We start from the raw sequence: 19,793 nt of genomic DNA on the forward strand, positions 1-19,793 counted from the left end.
GGAGTTCCACGTGCTACATTTCACAGACTGTATGGGACTCTAGGTTGCAATACAAGTGCTCATTTTATTTGCAAATGTCAACATTAAAAGCATTGGACATAAGCTTATTCTTCTGGCCAGCCCTGGATTTTCATAATAGGCTGGTGTACAAAGTCTTGGTCAGAGTTCTTCAATGCTATTCAACAGCAGTAGCAACAAATGCTGCTTGCTTTCAAATTCCATCCACTATTGCTTCCAAGCTTGGGAGAAAACAAGGTGGTCGTGGTAGCTCCTTAATGAATTTCAGAAATGGGTAGGTTACCCCTTAGCCTGTTTAATTTGTGTGGGAGTCTATGCCCCTTTGTTATAGGTCACAGCTCTGAGTAGAGAGACATATTCAGGCTCTATGGAAACATATTTTCATTTACCCTCTGTGAAGAGCTTGGAAAGTTCATTTAAAATAGGAACTCCATCTCATTCAAGCTCCACATGTCCACAAAGGAACTAATTCCAGATCATGTCCATCATAGGAGCCAACTTCTAGAGTCTGAGGTCTATATGGCCCCCCTCTAAAATATTTGAGGAGGTCGGGGGGGCCCAAAAGTTGATGGGCATTGCCATTCAAATGCGTGTTACGTCTTGTGATTGATTATATGGGGAAGGGCTTACCTGCCTCCCCCCATATTTTGTTGAAGTTGTCCCCTCAGTGTCCACCCCAAACTAGTTCAGTTTATGTTCAATTCACAGTTCACTTCAAGTTCACCTGAATGATTCTTGGCGAAGTGTTTTCAGCATTCAGAATGTTACAAGCTGGGGTGCCGAAGCCTAAACTGTAGCTAAGATGACTAAGAAAACATCAACACACACAGAGAGAAGTATGTGGCTTCTTTAATGTACTTTCCCCAACAATTATTTTCTTTAAGCTTAAAGGATCTAAAGAGCAAAAAACAGACATAAGAGAATGCACTTGAAGTTGAACTAGAAATCGTAAGCAAGTGCTGCCGCCAAATTAATGTAATTCACATTCACCCAGCAATTACTTTCAGGTATAGTTCAAAGATTTTTTAAACTTCATTAAACTGAACTAGGTGATTCCAAATACTGCACCTGCAACACAGAATGTGGCAGAGTGTAACCAGCAGGTAAAGGTAAAGGTAAAGGGACCCCTGACCATTAGGTCCGGTCGTGGCCGACTGCGGTTGCGGCACTCATCTCGCTTTATTAGCCGAGGGAGCCAGCGTACAGCTTCCAGGTCATGTGGCCAGCATGACTAAGCTGCTTCTGGAGAACCAGAGCAGTGCATGGAAATGCTGTTTACCTTCCCACCAGAGTGGTTCCTATTTATCTACTTGCACTATGATGTGCTTTCAAACTGCTAGATTGGCAGGAGTAGGGACCGAGCAATGGGAGCTCACCCCATTGTGGGGATTCGAACCGCCAGCTTTCTGATCAGCAAGTCCTAGGCTCTGTGGTTTAACCCACAGCGCCACCGTACTCATTATCAAAATCCTGAAGTACAGCACAGTTGCTAGCCCCAAAGAACAATAGAGAAACAAAACCCCAAAAAAGGATGTGAGGGTCAACTTCAAATTATGGATGAATATCCTGTCAGGATTGATGGAAGTCAAAAATTTGAATAAGATGTAAAAGTATGTTTAATTACTGTTGAAAATGATATGTTTTAAAAAAACAACTAATAAAAATTATATTTTTTAAAAAAATATTATGGATCAATATGCAGAGCAGAAAATAAATGTACATATTGGCCACCTAAAGTGGGGGGGGGGGAACTGCCCTCCTGAAAATAAACAAGACACATGTCTGACAGACATCCACAGACCCATTGCTAGCCAGGTTCTTAGTAAAACATGCCTTTGCACATGTGTAAATTGCTCTCCTTTGGGATGAGCGACACTCACAGCTCCAGTAGTCAACCATTGTTATGGACAGATGAAGCAGATTGAATGTTGTTTCCCAGCAGGGCGTGAAGATGTGTTTTGCACAGATTGTGAAGGAGTGGGGGAAATGGCACTGACTTCTCAGCAAATGTGCATTTACTCAACCTTTGTCCCACTGAAGACAGTGGGACTTATTTCTGAATTTTCGCGCTTAAGACTTAGGGTGCTTAGGATTGCTGCGCATTCAGCTGATTTCAACTGGTGAGAGTCTAGTACGTATTTAACATCTTTAGGGCTTGGAGTAATTTGCCTTAGTCCTGCTAGCATGGGTATGACCAGATTTACGTTGGAGGGGGCTCCAGAACCAAGCAATCTGTGACGCAATCGGTCAGTTAGTTAAGCATTTTTATTTATTTGATTGATTGGGAGGGGACTGCCCCCTGCCCCACGCTATGTGCATGCCTGCTATATTCACAAAGAAATTGACTTCTGTGATAAGCCTGGCTGCAGGAGGAATCCTACCTGAGAACAAACGCTGCATAAATGATTTGCAGTCTGATCCACTGGTCAGGGCTGTATATGTGTAGCCTTGGCTAGAGATGTTGAATAGCATCTTTCAGCTGTTTAGGAGGGGGGAGAGGGGGGGAGGGAGAGAGAGAGTAGGGGGCTGGCTGTGCATTCATAAACACACATACAGGCTTACATGGGACAGAGCCTTATACTAAGCAGGCCATTGGTTCATCTATCTCACTACTGAATGCACTGACGGTTTTGACTGCGTTATGCCTGATTTTGTAAGAAAACTAGAAAAGGGAAACCTAGCATAGTAATTTTACCATTAAAAAACCCCAGTATAATTATCTGTATTTATTATCCAACTCAAATCATGAGATACAGCAAGGAAAAAACATGTTGAACTGTATATTATAATATTTAAATATTATTTCCATCTTCTGGCTTTATTACCTGCCACAAAAAGAATATTGTAGTTAATGTAAAACACAGATATACCCTAACCCCTAAGTTGTTTTTTAAAAAATATTCACCAGTAATGCAAAAATTCTGTCCATACAAACATCAGCTCCAAACATTCCAGTTATACATTAATACTAGCTTCTTTTTATTTATTTTAAAAAGAGGTTTAACATATATCCTTAAAATGTTTGGCAGCAACCTTTGCAATGTACAAAACATCTGTATTACACTGATTAACACTGAACTAGAAAGTGCATTTATTCACAACCAGAGCAGCCTAGCTTGTCAGAAAAGTGATGGTCACACCTCGAGAGAAATGCTGTGCAATATAGCAAAGCAAGTAAAGGATTTCATTCACAAAAGGATCATATCCTAACCCCATGGGAGTCAATAGGACAGTTGTATTTTGATGTAAATGGGCTTTAATGGAAAGAGCCCCAGTGATTCCAGCTATTGATGAGACAAGCTAGCATTGTTCCAGTCCCAACATAAGGAATAGTTTTTATATTCTGTATTCTGAGGCAAGATCTACATGCTGTGGGCTGCTGTACACATGCCTGTTAATCACTTGATCAAATGATGCCTCACAGATGTGAATGTACTAACACAGATCAAAAGTCAGACACAACTTTCACATCATTGCCTAAAGTGCAATGCTTCTCAGATGATGTCCAGCTAGGTGAATGAAGTATGCTAAGCCTTGGCCTCACACACTCCTCCTGCTTTGCTTCTTTTGTGGCCATAATATTAGTTTTAAACAAACCACAGTCCCCCCATTATGTAGAAACTTGGGGAACTTTGGTTTGTTTAAACTCCAATAAGTTCCAAAAACAAAATGAAAGCTGGGAGGAAACTGTGGTTTCTAATCCTGGTTTATTTCCTAACTGTAGTTTAAACAAACCATAGTTTCTGCATAATGGGAATCTGTGTTTTGTTTTAAAACAGGAGTAGATGCGTCCACAATCTCCTCCTCAGAACAACAAAAGACGAGGGTTTCCCATTACATCTGAAACAGGTCTGAGCTGGTCGACATATCAAGCTGTCAGAAAGAAACCACTGAGGAATCAAGTGATGCATGTGTGTGTGTGTGCAATGACAAAGACGACAGGCACAATTTGAGGTCTTCTTGATATAAACCCAACACTTCCATCCTTTGCTTCAGCGAGTAGCCTAGTCAGGAACCTGCAGACGAACGTATTTGTTCACAGTAACTCAACAGCATCAGTTACTCCATTTAAATAGCCCTCAACCATTCTGCATATAGGGACCTTCGATGTATTTATATTGTGTTCTTGCACTGAACACAAAATGTGTACATTTTGCCTTCCTGAAATACTGAGCTCTAGATAATTAATATCACTGGTATTATTGGGTCAATGGTTTTTCGATGTTTAGCAGAACATAAATAGGTACATAGACATTGAATCATGGGGGAATGAAAAAGAACAGAGTTAATCACTCAAACTGATATACATATATTTAAGGATTCAACAAATCCATGAGGCCTAGCTGAATCGAAGGACATTAGCTATAATTAACTCTTTTTCAGAATATATTACTGAGTATCAGATATTGGGGACAAGCAAGCAAGAGCTATTGCCTTTGTAGCTAGCCAGGGACATTTGGTTGGCTACTGTTTGAAACTGATTGACCTTTGGTCTGATCAGGAATGATTCTTCTTATGCTATATTCAGGACTATGTATATTTTTATACATTTGACGGCACTGTGCAAGGGTGGGATTTGGCATCTTGTTGAGAAGTCCGAATTCTTCAAATTGTTTTTAAATATATATATTTCTAATCTTTGTTACCACTGACATGTTTGGAAAAGATGTGGGGAATGCCTGCTATAAAATTTAATTTGTCAAAATTGGGTCTGAGCAGGACTTCAACTGGTCAGGAATACACACAGGCTTTATTAATCTATGTACAGGTGTCTGTTTATGTACACAGAGTATCCACAGCCCTGTTGAATAAATGGAATATTCATGCAAGCAAGACTCTCTCTACTCTGTTAGATCACCGCAAAGATAAAACAATTTATGGCACTTTAAAGAATATCCAATTATGCTCATGTAAGGTGCTACAAAGTAGTTCTAAATGCACTGTTTCCTGTCCCAAATGCACAGTAAATGGTGTTCTCACCAATACTGTAAGATCACCACAAAGTAACAAAGGTACACAACACATGCGCACAAGAAAGATTTTCATTCCCAGATGGAAAACCAAGATGCAAGTTCCAACAGTGTTGAATTATGGCAAAATAAGCAGCACAGCAGTAAAACTGTAATTAGATCTCTATTCAGAAAGTACTAAAAGGGGCTCTTTCCTAATAAATACATGCATATTTTTTTAAAATAGAAAAAATGATGTATATCTCTTCTGGAATTTTCTCACTTGAAGTCATACTCAGATCTGCACAAATCCAGGGTATATGTCAGCATGAAGTAGCTTTTGCACAATTCATTTATTGTACTCCTATTCGTTTCTTGTATTGCAAACGTGAATATCTTACAGGGTATTTATTTGCCTTTTATTTTGATCGAAGACCATGCACTGCACCTTACAAGTGTCAAGACAATCCAACTCTGCAATTTTAGATCCATTAATTCAGCAAAGTAGAAATTATTCCCATTCCTCTTCTGATATTTGCATTTAAACATGACTTATGCAATAATATTTTTAAACAGCTATTGAATAGCTAGAGTGCATTTATCATAACTAACAGGGAACACCTCAAAACATTCATATAGTCTTAAAACACAAATTCATGCTAGTAAATGCTCATGGCTGTTGATGCTGTTAATTCCTGCAGGGCCAAATGCTCTTCATTATTACACAACAAGCAAAATGCTTGTGAATATGATGAGCAAAAGAGCCAGAGATATTTGTATATTGCAGGTTCTACTGGTGGCATGCAGAGACACGTATTTCCTCAAATGGGAATCTCACTCAGCACAACTTTGGCAGCCCAGTGTTTGGGCCAGAGAGCATGTTTGGCCGCCACTGCATATCCTCGAGATGGGAGCAAAATCTGCCCTTCACCCCCGGGAAACTTTCTATTGGATCAGCAGCTCTGTATTTTACCCAACAGCTTTGCCAATTTGGGCCAGTTTTCTTCGTACTTAATGGGAGTAGCTGAAATTGGACCAGGTCCTATTTACTTTAGGTTTCCGGCGTTTGTCACACTAGAGCGTGACAAACAGATGGTACCTAAAAACTGATTTTTATTACATACGGCTACAAATGTACCAGTTACAGATAGGTAGCCGTGTTGGTCTGCCATAGTCAAAACAAAAAAAATTCCTTCCAGTAGCACCTTAAAGACCAACTAAGTTAGTTCTTGGTATGAGCTTTCGTGTGCATGCACACTTCTTCAGATACACTGAAACAGAAGTTTCCAGACCCTTCTATATAGTGAGAAGGTGGGGAGGGGTATTACTCAGAAGGGTGGTGGGAATGGGTGATTGGCAGATAGCTGTGATGAGCCTGTTGACGACTCTTAACGACTGCAATAGGTCTTACAGGAAAAAGCAAGGGGTGAGAAGGTGAAAAATGGCTTTGTCATGTATAATGAGATAAGAATCCAAGGTCTTTGTTCAGACCAGGACTCTCCATGGTTAAGAGTCGTCAACAAGCTCATCACAGCTATCTGCCAATCACCCATTCCCACCACCCTTCTGAGTAATACCCCTCCCCACCTTCTCACTATATAGAAGGGTCTGGAAACTTCTGTTTCAGTGTATCTGAAGAAGTGTGCATGCACACGAAAGCTCATACCAAGAACTAACTTAGTTGGTCTTTAAGGTGCTACTGGAAGGAATTTTTTTTGTTTTGGCTACAAATGTAGTACATCTTTGTGCAATGGCACATAATTTGGCTCTCAGTGCAATCGGTGCCATCTGTCCAAGTCCAGAGCTCTGCATAATATGATGGATATTCACTTAAATCCAGGGATTCCGATCTGCCTGTAGGATCACTTATGTGCCCATGATGGATCCCCAAACACCAGGAAGAATGAGAAACTCCTCTTTGCACGGAGCTCTGCACCAAAATCCTATGGAGCTTTGGATCATGGTCACTATTGCTTAATTGGATTGTACAACCAATACTTGCTTGCATGCATGATACTCATATAGACATGTGCAAACTCAGGTAAGCAAGGACATTTTGTGGTATTTCTTTGGGATAAAAGGATACTATCACTCATCACACAGTGAAAGTAACATGGAAGAGCAACTCCCCCCCCCTTTTCTTTTCAGTGCAAAATCTCCTAAAGCCTTTTACAGTGTGGGAATCCAAAGGAGCAGTTTGGCTGATCTGTGCTGTCACATGATAAACAGGAAGACTGGTGGAATTTGGTTCAAACAGGACTGAGCGACGTTGTGTTTTGTGGCTGCCAATTTGATATTGTTTCATGACCCAAAGCTTGTGGGGGATCGGGAGATAATAATTTTCTAGTTGAAGAGTACCATGTGACACAATCCACAATCCAATCAGATTGAGGATCCATGAATATGAGTTACATTTCAGTAGGTATCTAAAGCAGCAATTTCCCAAACGTTCCAACTTAAGGGAACACTTTTCACATTGATTGCTCTGCCTAGGAACCCTTGTGCATTTGCCAGAGTTCTTGTAAAAGAGTAAGGTATTCTAGGCTGCACATTTCATTTGGAGTGTTGGCTAGGTTTCCTGGGGCTCACTACTGTCCTGTGTGAACACTGAGAGTGCCTCCTAGGACACAGCCCAGTTCTCCCCACAGTTGCCCTTTAAAGGTGAAGATTGGTAGCTGCAGACAAGCTGCCATTAAGGGATGGATGTCTACCATTACTATTGCATCTTCTCATTGAGGAACCCGATAGGCATCTCAGGAATCCCAAGGTTCCTCAAAACATGGTCTGAAAACCACTAGCCTAAAGGAATGGTTCTTTAGAAACAGAGAACAAATGGTCCTTGGTGGTGGTGCAAACATCTATGCCACATTATACCTCAGTTCAGCAGGATTCAGCAAATGAACACGAGCTGTATAAATTTGTTCTTGCAGTAGTTAATGAGATTCAGACTAAAGAAAAAAAGATCTTCCAGTCAAAGATGGAGAGTCTTAGTTCAATTTCGGCATGAGCTTATCACTGTCATACTGTATTGGATGAGTCTACATGGAAGTCAGTTAACAGTGTTGGTCAGTTTCTCCTCTCGGGGTGGAAAAAGTCAAGTGTCTTCCCAAGTCACTCTCTTGACTGATAAAATAAAATATATCCAGATTCTGAATTTTTAGATATATCAGAGGTCAGACCATAAAATTCTTCAATAGCCTGCGCATCGATTTTCTGCAAAGGTAAAACAATCAAAATGTTAACGGAGAAAAATTAAGGAAATGGATGTAACAATATCAAAACAAATAGGATTTGCCCAAGGGAAAATTCTGTTAGAAATTTAGACAAGGTGGCAAAATAGTTGTCCAGTTCCTTCCAAACTCTCAATTTATGTAACAGTTAGAGATAAACTTATCTTTTAAATGCACAGAGGCTGGCAAGTTACTGCAATAGCTGCAGACAGCTGAGATCTTTCTCCTGTTTGTGGTTGGAGTGACTTGCAATACAAACTTTTTGTGGGGCATATTTATTTCGCATTGTCCAATTGAGAAAGAACATCAATTAACTTTATTCCATCCAAGTCCCCTCTATCTTCATATATAGACCTTTTGTTCAACTTATTACTGACTACAATTTCTTCCTCTAATCCTTTCACCAAGACAATGAGCAGGTAGGCTATGTGATACAACTGGGTATGCAAATATAAACCAACCAAGTACAGATAGCTAAAGGCCTACGTAATCCTAGCTGCCTTCAGGTTACAGCTACTTGGTTCAAATATATTTTGCATTCTGTTGCAGCAGGGCCCTTCTGTATTAATCATCATTTTTATTTTTCAAGTCTATGATGTGCCCTTTACTCCTTTGTGGGAGATTTTATTTATTTATTTATTCAACCCCTCCATATAAAATAATAGGCTTGTGTACAGCAAAATACACAGGTGCAACAAAACATAAAATACCATAATCACAATATAAAATAATCATACAAATGACTGGCTCAACTTGAAATAGTTTAAACAACTGAGTAGGCCTGTTGGCATGAAAAGGTCTTCAAGAAACATCGGAGGGCAGGGTGAGGAAGAATCATTGTTTGCGATGATGTTCCATTTATCAAGAGGGTAACTGGTTATTATTCTACTTGTATTTTTTTTCCATTTTATCTTGGGCTGATTATGCTATATGCAACTAAAATTAGCTTGTGGGGGTCAGGAGAACCCGCCAGAACAGTGTGTGGAGGGAGGAGTGGGGGGGGGATAATTCAATTCAATCTGGCAAGCGAAAAAGCTTGTGCCAATGGAAGAAATGCCAAGGTGCTACATTGAATTATCAGAGAAAAGGGTTCTATCTCAGGGCTGCTGTGCTGGTTTTCTCTTGGTGGAGAGTTTTTTTAAGTAGGAAGAAAATTAAAAACAGAATCCTCTATCTACACCCTGGGGGGATTCCATCCATTCTGCTATCTTGCTCTGTTGCATATGTAGATTAGGCTGTAATGAACACCTGAGAGTAATTAAAAATTAGGATCCTTGCAGAAGTCCCATTGGTTTTTATGTTTTCCAGTATTGGGGGCTTGCTCTTATAAGCTACATCCCAGGAACAAGTATACTGACCTCTACAATGTCATCATCAAACAATAGCCAAAAGCCATGACTTTTCACAATGGTAATATAATGTCCACGGTTAGGTCCACTAAAAGAAAAGAAACATCATTAAATTAAAAAAAAGAATAAGGGCATAACTGAATCAACCTTCTAGACATAAAAGTTTCATTCCCTGCAACTATAATTCTCCCCTCCATGGTATAGTCTATAAAATGTTAAGGCTTGAAGAGGCGAATTCCATCTTCTCCCACATCCAATTTATTTTCCATCTCTGTTTCAACTGATACCTTAACATTATGATTTTCAGTCAAGGTAGTTCATATGTGCTTGTTATACCATTGGGGTAATAATAATAATAATTTAATTTACAAGCTTATATACACCAGAATACCTAGGTAGTCCCTCAAATGTGTAGAAACCACATTTTTGGGTGCAGAAACCCTTATTTTTAGGTGGCCCTGTTTTGCTTCCAAACTGACAGGCACTCCTGAATACTAAAGGCAGTGCTTTTTTCTGGGGGTACACATACCCCTAAACATTGTGTGAATCTAAGTTTGGCCTCATTGAGGGGCAGTATTTCAAAATCAGTAGGAAAATGAGAGTACTGCTAAACATTTTTTTAGAAAAAAAAGCACTGACTAAAGGAAATTATACTGCTTCTTCTGCACAGGATTTATTTTCTTTAATGAAGCATCGATCTTGCCTGTGGTCAGATTGATGCTTCATTAAAGCATCAATCTGACCACAGTCAGACAGCAGAATTTACAACAGCAACTTACACTGCATCAGCACCAAGGGGCAGACGCAGTAGATGAAATTAAAAATTCCCTTTAAACTTATTTTCATTAAAAATAGCACTCCTTCAGTTAAAATCTATGTTCCAGAGTTTAACATCAGTACTCATTCATCAACCATCACTGTCACTGCAGCCTGTCTTATCCTCGTTGCCATAAAACAGAATTTTAAGACAGGCCTGGCGATATTCAGCAAAAAGGTATTTAACATAGGTTTCTTCTGAGTGGCTGGGTAGTTTCCTTAGTAACAGTTGAATTAGCTCTCTTTGGGTATCACGATACAGCAGGCAATGTAGAAGAATGTGCCAAATGGGACAATCCCATCAGAATTACATGGAAGAAGAAGAAGAAGAAGAAGAGTTTGGATTTGATATCCCGCTTTATTACTACCCGAAGGAGTCTCAAAGCGGCTAACATTCTTCTTTCCCTTTCTCCCCCACAACAAACACTCTGTGAGGTGAGTGGGGCTGAGAGACTTCAAAGAAGTGTGACTGGCCCAAGGTCACCCAGCAGCTGCATGTGGAGGAGCGGGGAATCGAACCTGGTTCCCCAGATTACTAATCTACCACTCTTAACCGCTACACCACACTGAACACCATCTCTCTTCCACTGGGATGTCATCATATGTGCCCTCTAATAATGCTGAAGGGAGAACAGTAAAGCAGGCTCTAGAAAATGCCCAACAGTGTTCAGAACTGTCCAGCGCACTTAAATCATTTGCTGGATAGGATTTTTAGTGTTCGTGTTAAGAGTTTATAAATGAAGTAGAATGCTGCTCACCTGCCGCAATGAACTACTACAGCCACCAAGTCATACATGCGATCCAAGTTGATAGCATCCCCGGATGTGTTGAAGAGACGCAGCTCGAGAGGAAATACCACGCGGTAAGAGAGCTTGGTATACCGATGTAACTGCTCCATGTATTTAAATCTCTTCAGGTGCAATGCAAGGATCATTGGCAGCTTTTTGACCCTCATCCTATGAAGTCAAAATAATATCACTGGATAAGAACAAAACCTGTGCAGGTTTTTGTTTTTTTCTTCCAAAGGGGAAAAAGCAACCAGCAATTATTTGTTATAAAAGCTATTTTTTAAAACAAACAAACAAACAACAACAGTGTAATACTTTAAATGCGCACAAAAGGGAGTCCATGATATCCATAATAAAAATGTAAAATTATTAAGTGCCCATTCTATTTATAAACAGGTCCCTATTCTTGATACGGTGTTCCCACATAGGCACACCTCTGTTATTGTTTTTTTGCAGAACTGAAAGCAGGAAGAATTCATTTTATTTCAACCACTGCTTTAAAATTTATACTAGCCTCCCTGGGACCAGGCCACAAGGTGCTTTGCTTACCTTTTCTGTGCCTCTTGTTTGCTGCAGCAAGTCTCACAGTAGTACTTTTGTTCGCTGCACAATGTTTCTGTGTTGCTGAAGTCTCTGAAAAATCAATGGAGGGAACAGTGCTTACAGTTTCATACTTCCCATCCCAAATGCCCCCTGAGCTGGTTGCAAAATATTGTACAGTTGCTTGACTGTAACTCAAACACAGTGGTCAGAGAGAATATACTTGCAGGATCACCTTACTTGAGAACTGTTAAGGGCCCTAATCTTCTCACTGAGCTATGATTCTCAGAGTGGTTTAACTCTCAATCCCTCTTTCCAGGGAGCTCTGGGAATTATAGTTTTGTGAGGGGAAGAGGGGTCTCCCAACATCTCTGAGAACCTGTAACACACTACAGTTCCCAAAATTCTTTGAGGGAAAGCAGGTCTCTTTAAAGTCCTGCGGTGCTGCTTTAAATGTATAGTACAGATGGGCACTCATTCTGCTCTTCAAATTTTATTGAAGTGTGGTTTTCACAGGCATAAGAAATGCTTGTTTTACATTCAACAGATGACAGATTACTTCATTTTGACCTAGCTAAAATAAAACTTCTAATTTCTGGATAAAAGCTAGACATATAAACTATTCTTAGACAGAAATATGCTGGAGGTGTTGGTTTATTCATGGGGCAAATGCTTTTCTAAGAAAAAAAAATAGAGAGGTAAAACTGACAGAACCAGCTGGCCTTTTCAACTCCTCGTGGAAATAAAAATAATTGATACATAATTTATTGTGTTATTTTATGAATTCCTCTTTTAATGCCAGCACTGATGCCCAGAGGAAAAGAACTATGTTTGGAGGCTTAAACACAAAAGGGCTTTTTCTTTCAACGATAACTAAGAGGAAGGAGAGTTTGCTGTAGTATTAAAGGGAAGCAAGACTAATTGAGCTATTGCCTCTGAAATAGCTCCTGTTTACTTATTTCTCTTTCCTGCTCAACACTGTTTATACAATTAAGGTCAAACAATGCCGTTTCTGTTCTCAAACACGGCAATTATAATTTCCAAAATACACTTGGGAAACCTGCCAGCTAAAGGTTCATTTCCATTGCACATGTGAGCAGACGTGTTTTGAAGTCACTCTATGTTAAGAGCTCGTACTCTTACAAGGGGTTAACTACAATGAGTCCAAAATCTTAATACAGTGGTACCTCGAGTTACAAATGCCTCAGGTTACAAACACTTCAGGTTACAAACTCCGCTAACCTGGAAGAGTTACCTCGAGTTGAGAACTTTCCCCAGGATGAGAATGGAAATTGTGTGCCAACGGCAGCAAGAGGCCCCATTAGCAAAAGCACGCCTCTAGTTAAGAACAGATTCAGGTTAAGAATGAACCTCCAGAACGAATTAAGTTCATAACTAGAGGTACCACTGTAGAGGTGAAAAGGTGAGCTTGCAAAGCAATTTGTAAATTTTAATTTTAATTTAAAACAGTAATAAAAACACATGAAACAGGAAAAAGTACACATCTTGCCCACCAGAATGCATCACGTTCAAAATAGAAGGGGCCATAACATTGAAGTGAAGATAAAAGATCCATATCGTTGTCATTTATGCCATAGCATGTGTCCAAAAAAAGATGCAAGCACACCTGGAGGGCACTTCCTGTTTATCCAGGCATTTGATGGATGAATGATGCTGTTCCTGGCAACCTTGAAATTATTAGCTTTGAGGGTTTTTGACTCTTGTACTTTTTTTATATGATCATGATTGGTTAAAAAAAACAACACATTTTGGATTATTTTAAATGTTTCAAATGTTTTATTTTCGTTCATATCGTTTTGCTACTTTGGTGTTGGCTTTGCAGCGCCCATTTGGGAAGAAGGACAAGAGGGAAATTTAAGAAGTAAACAAATGCCAGTAACATTCACAAAGGTTATAAAACAATGCAATGCACTTTCCGGACCAAGCACAAGGGAAGTCCCAGATAGAGTGCATTATGGTAGTCCAGTCCTGAAGTACTCTTCTGAAAATGCTTAGACTTTGATGAGTTTCCAGGATAAGGAAGACAAACAACTGTGGAAATGGTACTGAGAGTGCTTCTCTACATCCAGATTCCCACACGAAAATGGGACAACCAAGAACAGAATGTATGACCCGCTAAGCCAGGGGTGGAGATCCTCAGATCCAGAGGCCAAATTCAGATCTCCATGCATCCCGTATGACTTTCCCCAGGCCACAGCCCCCCTTCAGCCACACCCTCCACCACTCCTGGTGGAGCTTCCTGCAGCCAATCAGAAGCTGCAATTTGGTTTTCGAATGTTTTGGAAGTTGAACGGACTTCTGGAATGGATTCGGTTCAACTTCCAAGGTACGACTGTATAAGCATTTGGGAAAGAACTTGCGCCTCATGATGGGAAGCAGAAGAGAATATGATCCCTTAGGTAAGAGCTATGTTTCCATGTAGATGGACTCATGCAGTCACCTGCCTAAAGAGCTGAAGCAATAAGCCTGAGAGAGAATGCATGTGTGTGTGTGTGTGTGTGTGTGCACATGCACAGGCAGGCAAAGGGGGATTTTTGTCTTCCAAGTATTGTTAAGTCTTGGACCCAACTGATAACAAGCCTTGAGGAGGTTCTGAACTCGGAAAGATGTGTTAAATTGAACTCTTAGTTCAGTATAACTCTGGTAAATCTAAATTCAAAGTTGTATTTAATTCAGTGGGACCTAATGGATGCTTAACGACTTCTTTCAGATTAACTGCTGTGATAAATAAAGTTTTCTAATACTTGGGATTAATGCTCCATATTATTCATCAGTAAGCCCTTTGATTGACAGATGGTAGATTACTTTCCCAGGAAGTACATGTTATACATGCATGCACACCATTCTCAAGCTATTTGCTCCAGAGTAAATCTGCTGCCTTCAGTGGAACCTCCCTGAAGTAAGCAATCAAAAGATTGAAAAGCTGTAGTTTCTTCCTGAATATTCAGTTGCAGCAGGATTGATTTGTATTCCTACTTCCCCCCAAAAAAGTTCCATTTATATTTCTTGATTTGATTTATGCCATATCATACCGTAACTCTCATGCTGCTCTTCCTTTCAAATCCCACGAATCTAAAATGATCAGACAGCAAAAACCTACTCCCACTTTTTTTCAACACACATTTCTGCAGCCGCTCATTTACCTTAAGCAATGAGTAATCGATGTGTTCTGCTCCACATCAACAGAGAGATCGAGGAAATCTTCATCTTTGCTGCTAACCTGCAACAAAAATAGGAGGCAATAATATTTCTGGGCACTGCACAGCCAACAGCTTGATCCTAAGACTAGCTGCACCAGCAGAGCAAATGCCTACCATTATGTCAGCACAACATCAAAACCTAGAAGAAGATGCCAACATTGCAGAAAGAATTAAGCAGTGGGGCAGATGAGTACACCAAAACAAAACAAAAAAATTCCTTCTAGTAGCACCTTAAAGACCAACTAAGTCAGTTCTTGGTATGAGCTTTCGTGTGCATGCACACTTCTTCAGATACACAGTGTATCTGAAGAAGTGTGCATGCACACGAAAGCTCATACCAAGAACTGACTTAGTTGGTCTTTAAGGTGCTACTAGAAGGAATTTTTTTGTTTTGACTATGGCAGACCAACACGGCTACCTATCTGTAACACCAAAACAAGTTATTAAAAAGTTTAGGTTCAAGTTGTTGAGGTGAATGGTCCTGTCTTTGAAAGCAGTTTGGGAAAAGGAGGCATATTAATCTCTTGCAGCTCTAAGATGGGATACCTAAGCAATGGTTTGTCTTCTGTAACTATGGTTACAGAAATGCCTTCACTGTAGTTAAGGACTGAACACAAGGTCATGAAACTGTGATTTGAGGGTGTGTGGCTTTTTTGCCGACCAAGGTTTGTTTTAGCATAATTGTTACACCCGTATTGAGTATAGCATTTCCCCTTCCTCTCCAGCCTTCCTGCAGAGGCCAGACAGTGTACTGAACTTCATATTTTGAGAGGCCGTCTATAGCAGGTTCTGCGAACCTGGTGCTCTCCTGTGTTTTCGGACTACAACTTCCATCGACCCTAGCCAGTTGTCAAAGACTTTTCTATAGGATGTTGGCCACAGGTTGTGAAATATTGCAAAGATAAGCACCAGGACCTTGAGCTGAGCAGAAGAAGCCTGCAATATCAGTTGCATATGACCTTACTTCCCTGTGCCTGTCAGGAGAGCAAACATTCTGTAGCAATTGCAGCTTCAGAGTTGTCTTCAGAGTTGCTCTTGGTGGTGCTCCCCAGTAAGGGGCAGTGCAATAATCAGTCCTATAAGTTATAAAACCACAATGAAATCCCCCCTTCTCCGAAAAGAGGAGTCTGCATAAACTCCAGCACTGCTGCTACGTCCTTATCCAGGAAAGGGCCAAGAATACCCTCTAACTCTGGACTTGCTGAGGTAGAGAAATCCCTACCGCACCACTCACAACCAATGCTCCAAAGACCCCTTCCAATACCCTGGGGCTCCCTACCAGCCTCACCTCCATATAAATGGCCCAAGCTATGGCTGTTTTAAAAGTCTCTCTCTTCAATTTCTCTGAGTTGTGAGTACTGTTATAAGTAGATCAGACCTAAATGTGGATCCCTACTCTCTAGTGCCATTGCTTTGATCCAGTTACAGGTTCTCTTGCTCATATTGTGAGGTGCTTTAAGAAATGCTTGTGTTTACATAATGTCACAATCCCTTTTGTACGTTTGCTTATACTGCTACCACTAGACCCATTTTTCCCTGTTTGAAGGGGAGAAATAGATTGCTTCAAACAACAAACATTACTTGTTACACACAGCAGAAATAATACCTTGTAACTACTTTATATTGAAAGAATATTTGCTTATTTCAAGAAACTGATTATGGCAAAATCTCATAAATACAGTAATTACCGTATTTTTCGCCCCATAGGGTGCACCAGCCCATAGGGCACACCTAGATTTTTTTTTGGGGGGGGAATAAAGAAAAAAATTATTTCCCCCCCAGCGCGGGGCTGGAGCGGGGGAAGCCCGAGCTTCCCCCGACCCCAGCCCCCAGAACAGGCTGCTAACTGGAAGCCTAGGGAGCCCGGCGGGAAGTCGTGCCGGTCTCCCCAAGCTTGCGGATATCTGCCCGAAGTTGCGCAGCTCTCCAACGGCTTGCAGAGAGCTGCCTGCATCATGAAGCCTGGGGCGCGCTGAGCTCAGCGCGCCCCAGGCTTCATGATGCAGGCAGCTTTCGGCAAGCCTTGGGAGAGCTGTGCGACTTCGTGCAGCTCTCCCACGGCTTGCCGAGAGCTACGCGAAGCCCGAAGCCTGCAGGCTGCTCTCCGCAAGCCGTGGGAGAGCTGCACGACTTCGCGCCGGGCTCCCACGGCTTGCGGATAGCTTCCTGAAGCCTGGAGAGCGAGAGGGTGCGCACCGACCCCTCTCGCTATCCAGGCTTCAGAGAAAGCCTGCATTTTCCCCATAGGACACACACACATTTCCCCTTCATTTTTGGAGGGGGAAAAGTGTGTCCTATAGGGCAAAAAATACGGTATGTGTTGACACATAGAATCTGGATCCAGGGCTCTCTCTTTCTCACCTAGTACCCTTTAGCACAGCATGCAACTTAATCCAAAAAAGCTAAATTGTGCAAAGAAGCATATATCAATCTTAGTCAAGATTTACCTTGCCCCAAATCTGACAATGACAATTCAGATGATGTCATATTTCTGACTGTTTTTCAGGTTGAGGGGTAAGCCAGTCAACCTGGAAAAAAGGGCTGCTATCAGGCTCCACCTAAGAGGCCCAGATCCATCCAAATCCCAACTCTTATGTGAACCTCCCTGCCTCCTCGATCACACATTCTGTTTCTCACCCTATTTCTAAGATATGAATTAGAGTGATGACTTCACAGGGATGCCGCAACAGTGAATATAAAAAAGGCCGCAACGGCCTTTGACTTGCACACTGTTACATAAATGGTCCTAATATGCCCTCATCAAAAAGTTGAAGCACAAAACGGCATGATACGATATTAGCGGTGCAATTATAAGAGATTGTCTTCATCTAATCTGCTAATGACCAAACTGTTTTCCAGGGCACACTAGTGTGCGATGACTGGCTCGCTACTGATCTAGGAAAAAATTAATTAATTCCATCATTAGGGGCTCCGGGGAATCTGAACTACTCACTCAAAGTACCTACTCAACGCCTTACTGCATGAGTCACTGATTCAGCAGGACTTTAGCCTAGTCGGATAATTCTGGCTTGCTATCTGAGGAAGGCACAAACAGGGCAGGACTTGAGGGCAAACGTTCAAGGACCACTTCACAGAATGAGCAGGATGGCCCAGCAAACATAGCAGTGACGGCTTACTGTATTTTGAAGTAATGCGCATTACCATCTACAAGATTATCTAAGCCAAGACAATTAAGTCTAAAATTATCTAACCGAACCACTGCCTCTGAGACACAGAAGGGTGCAAGGGGGCAGATGGGTTTCCTCCCATATAGCTTCATCTACCTTCAGAGCACACCCTGGGCTCTGTCTGTGCCCAAGTCTGCCTTTTCGTTGGGAGGTACATCTAACACAGTGGCTGTCACAGAGGTGGGTTATTTCGAGCTCTGGTAAGTCTTTCCTAAGGCTACCCTTGTTCTGCTGCAACTCTGCATTTAGAGTGTCCAACCGCAGCTCTCTTCACATACCCAAACTTGGATTGGGATTTCCAATGCTGGGGAAATAGGTCTACTCCTTTCCCCCCCCCATGCAGCACAGCCTTGATCCAGAGGGCCCCCACCAAATTTCCATTAGTGACAGAAGTGAAATCCCGGAGGCTTAACAATGTAATAGCAGTTTGTGTGATGAGGTCATCTGGACTGGTGCATTGGCGTTAGACCATGGTTTCCCAAACTTGAGTCTCCAGCAGATTTTGGACTACAGTTCCCATATCATCCCTGACTACTGGTCCTGATAGCTAGGGATGATGGGAGTTGTGGTTCAAAAACAGCTGGAGAGCCAAGTTTAGGAAACCCTGATTAGACCCTCTCCTCACCACAATGCAATCCTGTTCAGTTCTCACCCCCATGGGTAGAAAATTGTGTTGGGAACTTCAAACACACTAGAGTACCAACCTAAGAACATTGATTGGCCTATGCCAACTGTGGTTTAAGATTGATGTGTGCCTCCAATTCAGTTTCAGGAAAAAGGGGATATCAAAAGTTTGGAGAAGGGTAACCTCATTCTTATTTTGCCACAAGTAATTCCTGGAGCTGCTCCAAACTCAAATTATCCCTCAGTGAAGGCATGTACACATTTACAATACCTTAAGATGCAATATGTCACATGTGGGGCTCTCTTATGGGGAAGGACCAAAGCTTACATGCTCTGCATGCAGAAGTCCCAGGTTCAAATCCTGACACCCCCAGTTAGAGCTGGGAAAGAATCCTGACTGAAATCCTGCACAGCCACTGCCATTCAGTGCAGACAATATTGAACTAGATGGTCTGACTCAGTATAATGCAGCTTCCCATATTTGTATGCAAAGAGACAAAGTTGGGGAATAATTTGTCCTTGTCTAAGGAAGATTCAATACAGGGGGGGGGGATTAACCAAAGTTATCCAAAGCCCCAAATAAATATACATAGACAATAGCTGCTTTACTCCATAGAAACACTCATATTTCTTGAACAGCTTCATAAAGTGACATATTTAGCTCTACAAGCTGCTATAAAGTAATCTATTTTCAAGAAAACACCAACAAGCCCAGTGCTTACAGTTTCACAGTTCAAGCATCTCGTTTCGTTAGTCAGCGTTCCCTGAAAAATCTCATGCACCCAGGTGAGTTCTTGCTTGTTGTTCTCTTCCGCTTCATTCATGTTGCCGTTTTTCAGTTTGCCGTTTTGCTTTTCCTGCTTCTTCTCCTCTTGCAGAATGTCGGCAACGGTATTCAGTAAGTAGTTTAAAAACTCATGGGCATCTTGTTGCATGTAGTTGTCAAAGAGATCTGTAAAAAAAAAACAGGAGGAAGGCATATATTTTCACGGCTTCAGGCGTTGTGGCTGGAGTCAGGGGTCAGTGCTGTTGGGCAGCTGCCAAGGGCCTATACCTTAGAGGAGAGCCCA

General features: G+C 41.4%; 1 protein-coding gene and 1 long non-coding RNA gene across 2 annotated transcripts in view; one reads left to right on the forward strand and one right to left on the reverse strand.

Annotated features, from left to right (window-relative positions):
• Window positions 1–19,793, forward strand: part of LOC307223769 — a 301,182-nt gene that overhangs the window by 244,702 nt on the left and 36,687 nt on the right. The gene's annotated exons all lie outside the window — the stretch shown is intronic.
• The window catches only part of USP46 (ubiquitin specific peptidase 46), a 31,464-nt gene continuing 17,031 nt past the window's right edge, over window positions 5,361–19,793 (reverse strand). The window contains exons 4-9 of the mRNA XM_079990058.1: window positions 19,446–19,675; window positions 14,855–14,931; window positions 11,700–11,783; window positions 11,121–11,318; window positions 9,556–9,634; window positions 5,361–8,180 (exon numbers count right to left, since the gene is read on the reverse strand). Coding sequence (XP_079846184.1) covers window positions 8,079–8,180; window positions 9,556–9,634; window positions 11,121–11,318; window positions 11,700–11,783; window positions 14,855–14,931; window positions 19,446–19,675 — 770 coding nt within the window. The 3' untranslated portion in view covers window positions 5,361–8,078. The remainder of the gene's footprint in view (window positions 8,181–9,555; window positions 9,635–11,120; window positions 11,319–11,699; window positions 11,784–14,854; window positions 14,932–19,445; window positions 19,676–19,793) is intronic.

Source organism: Podarcis cretensis (genome assembly GCF_951804945.1).
Source record: "Podarcis cretensis genome assembly, chromosome: 9".
Lineage (NCBI taxonomy): Eukaryota > Metazoa > Chordata > Lepidosauria > Squamata > Lacertidae > Podarcis > Podarcis cretensis.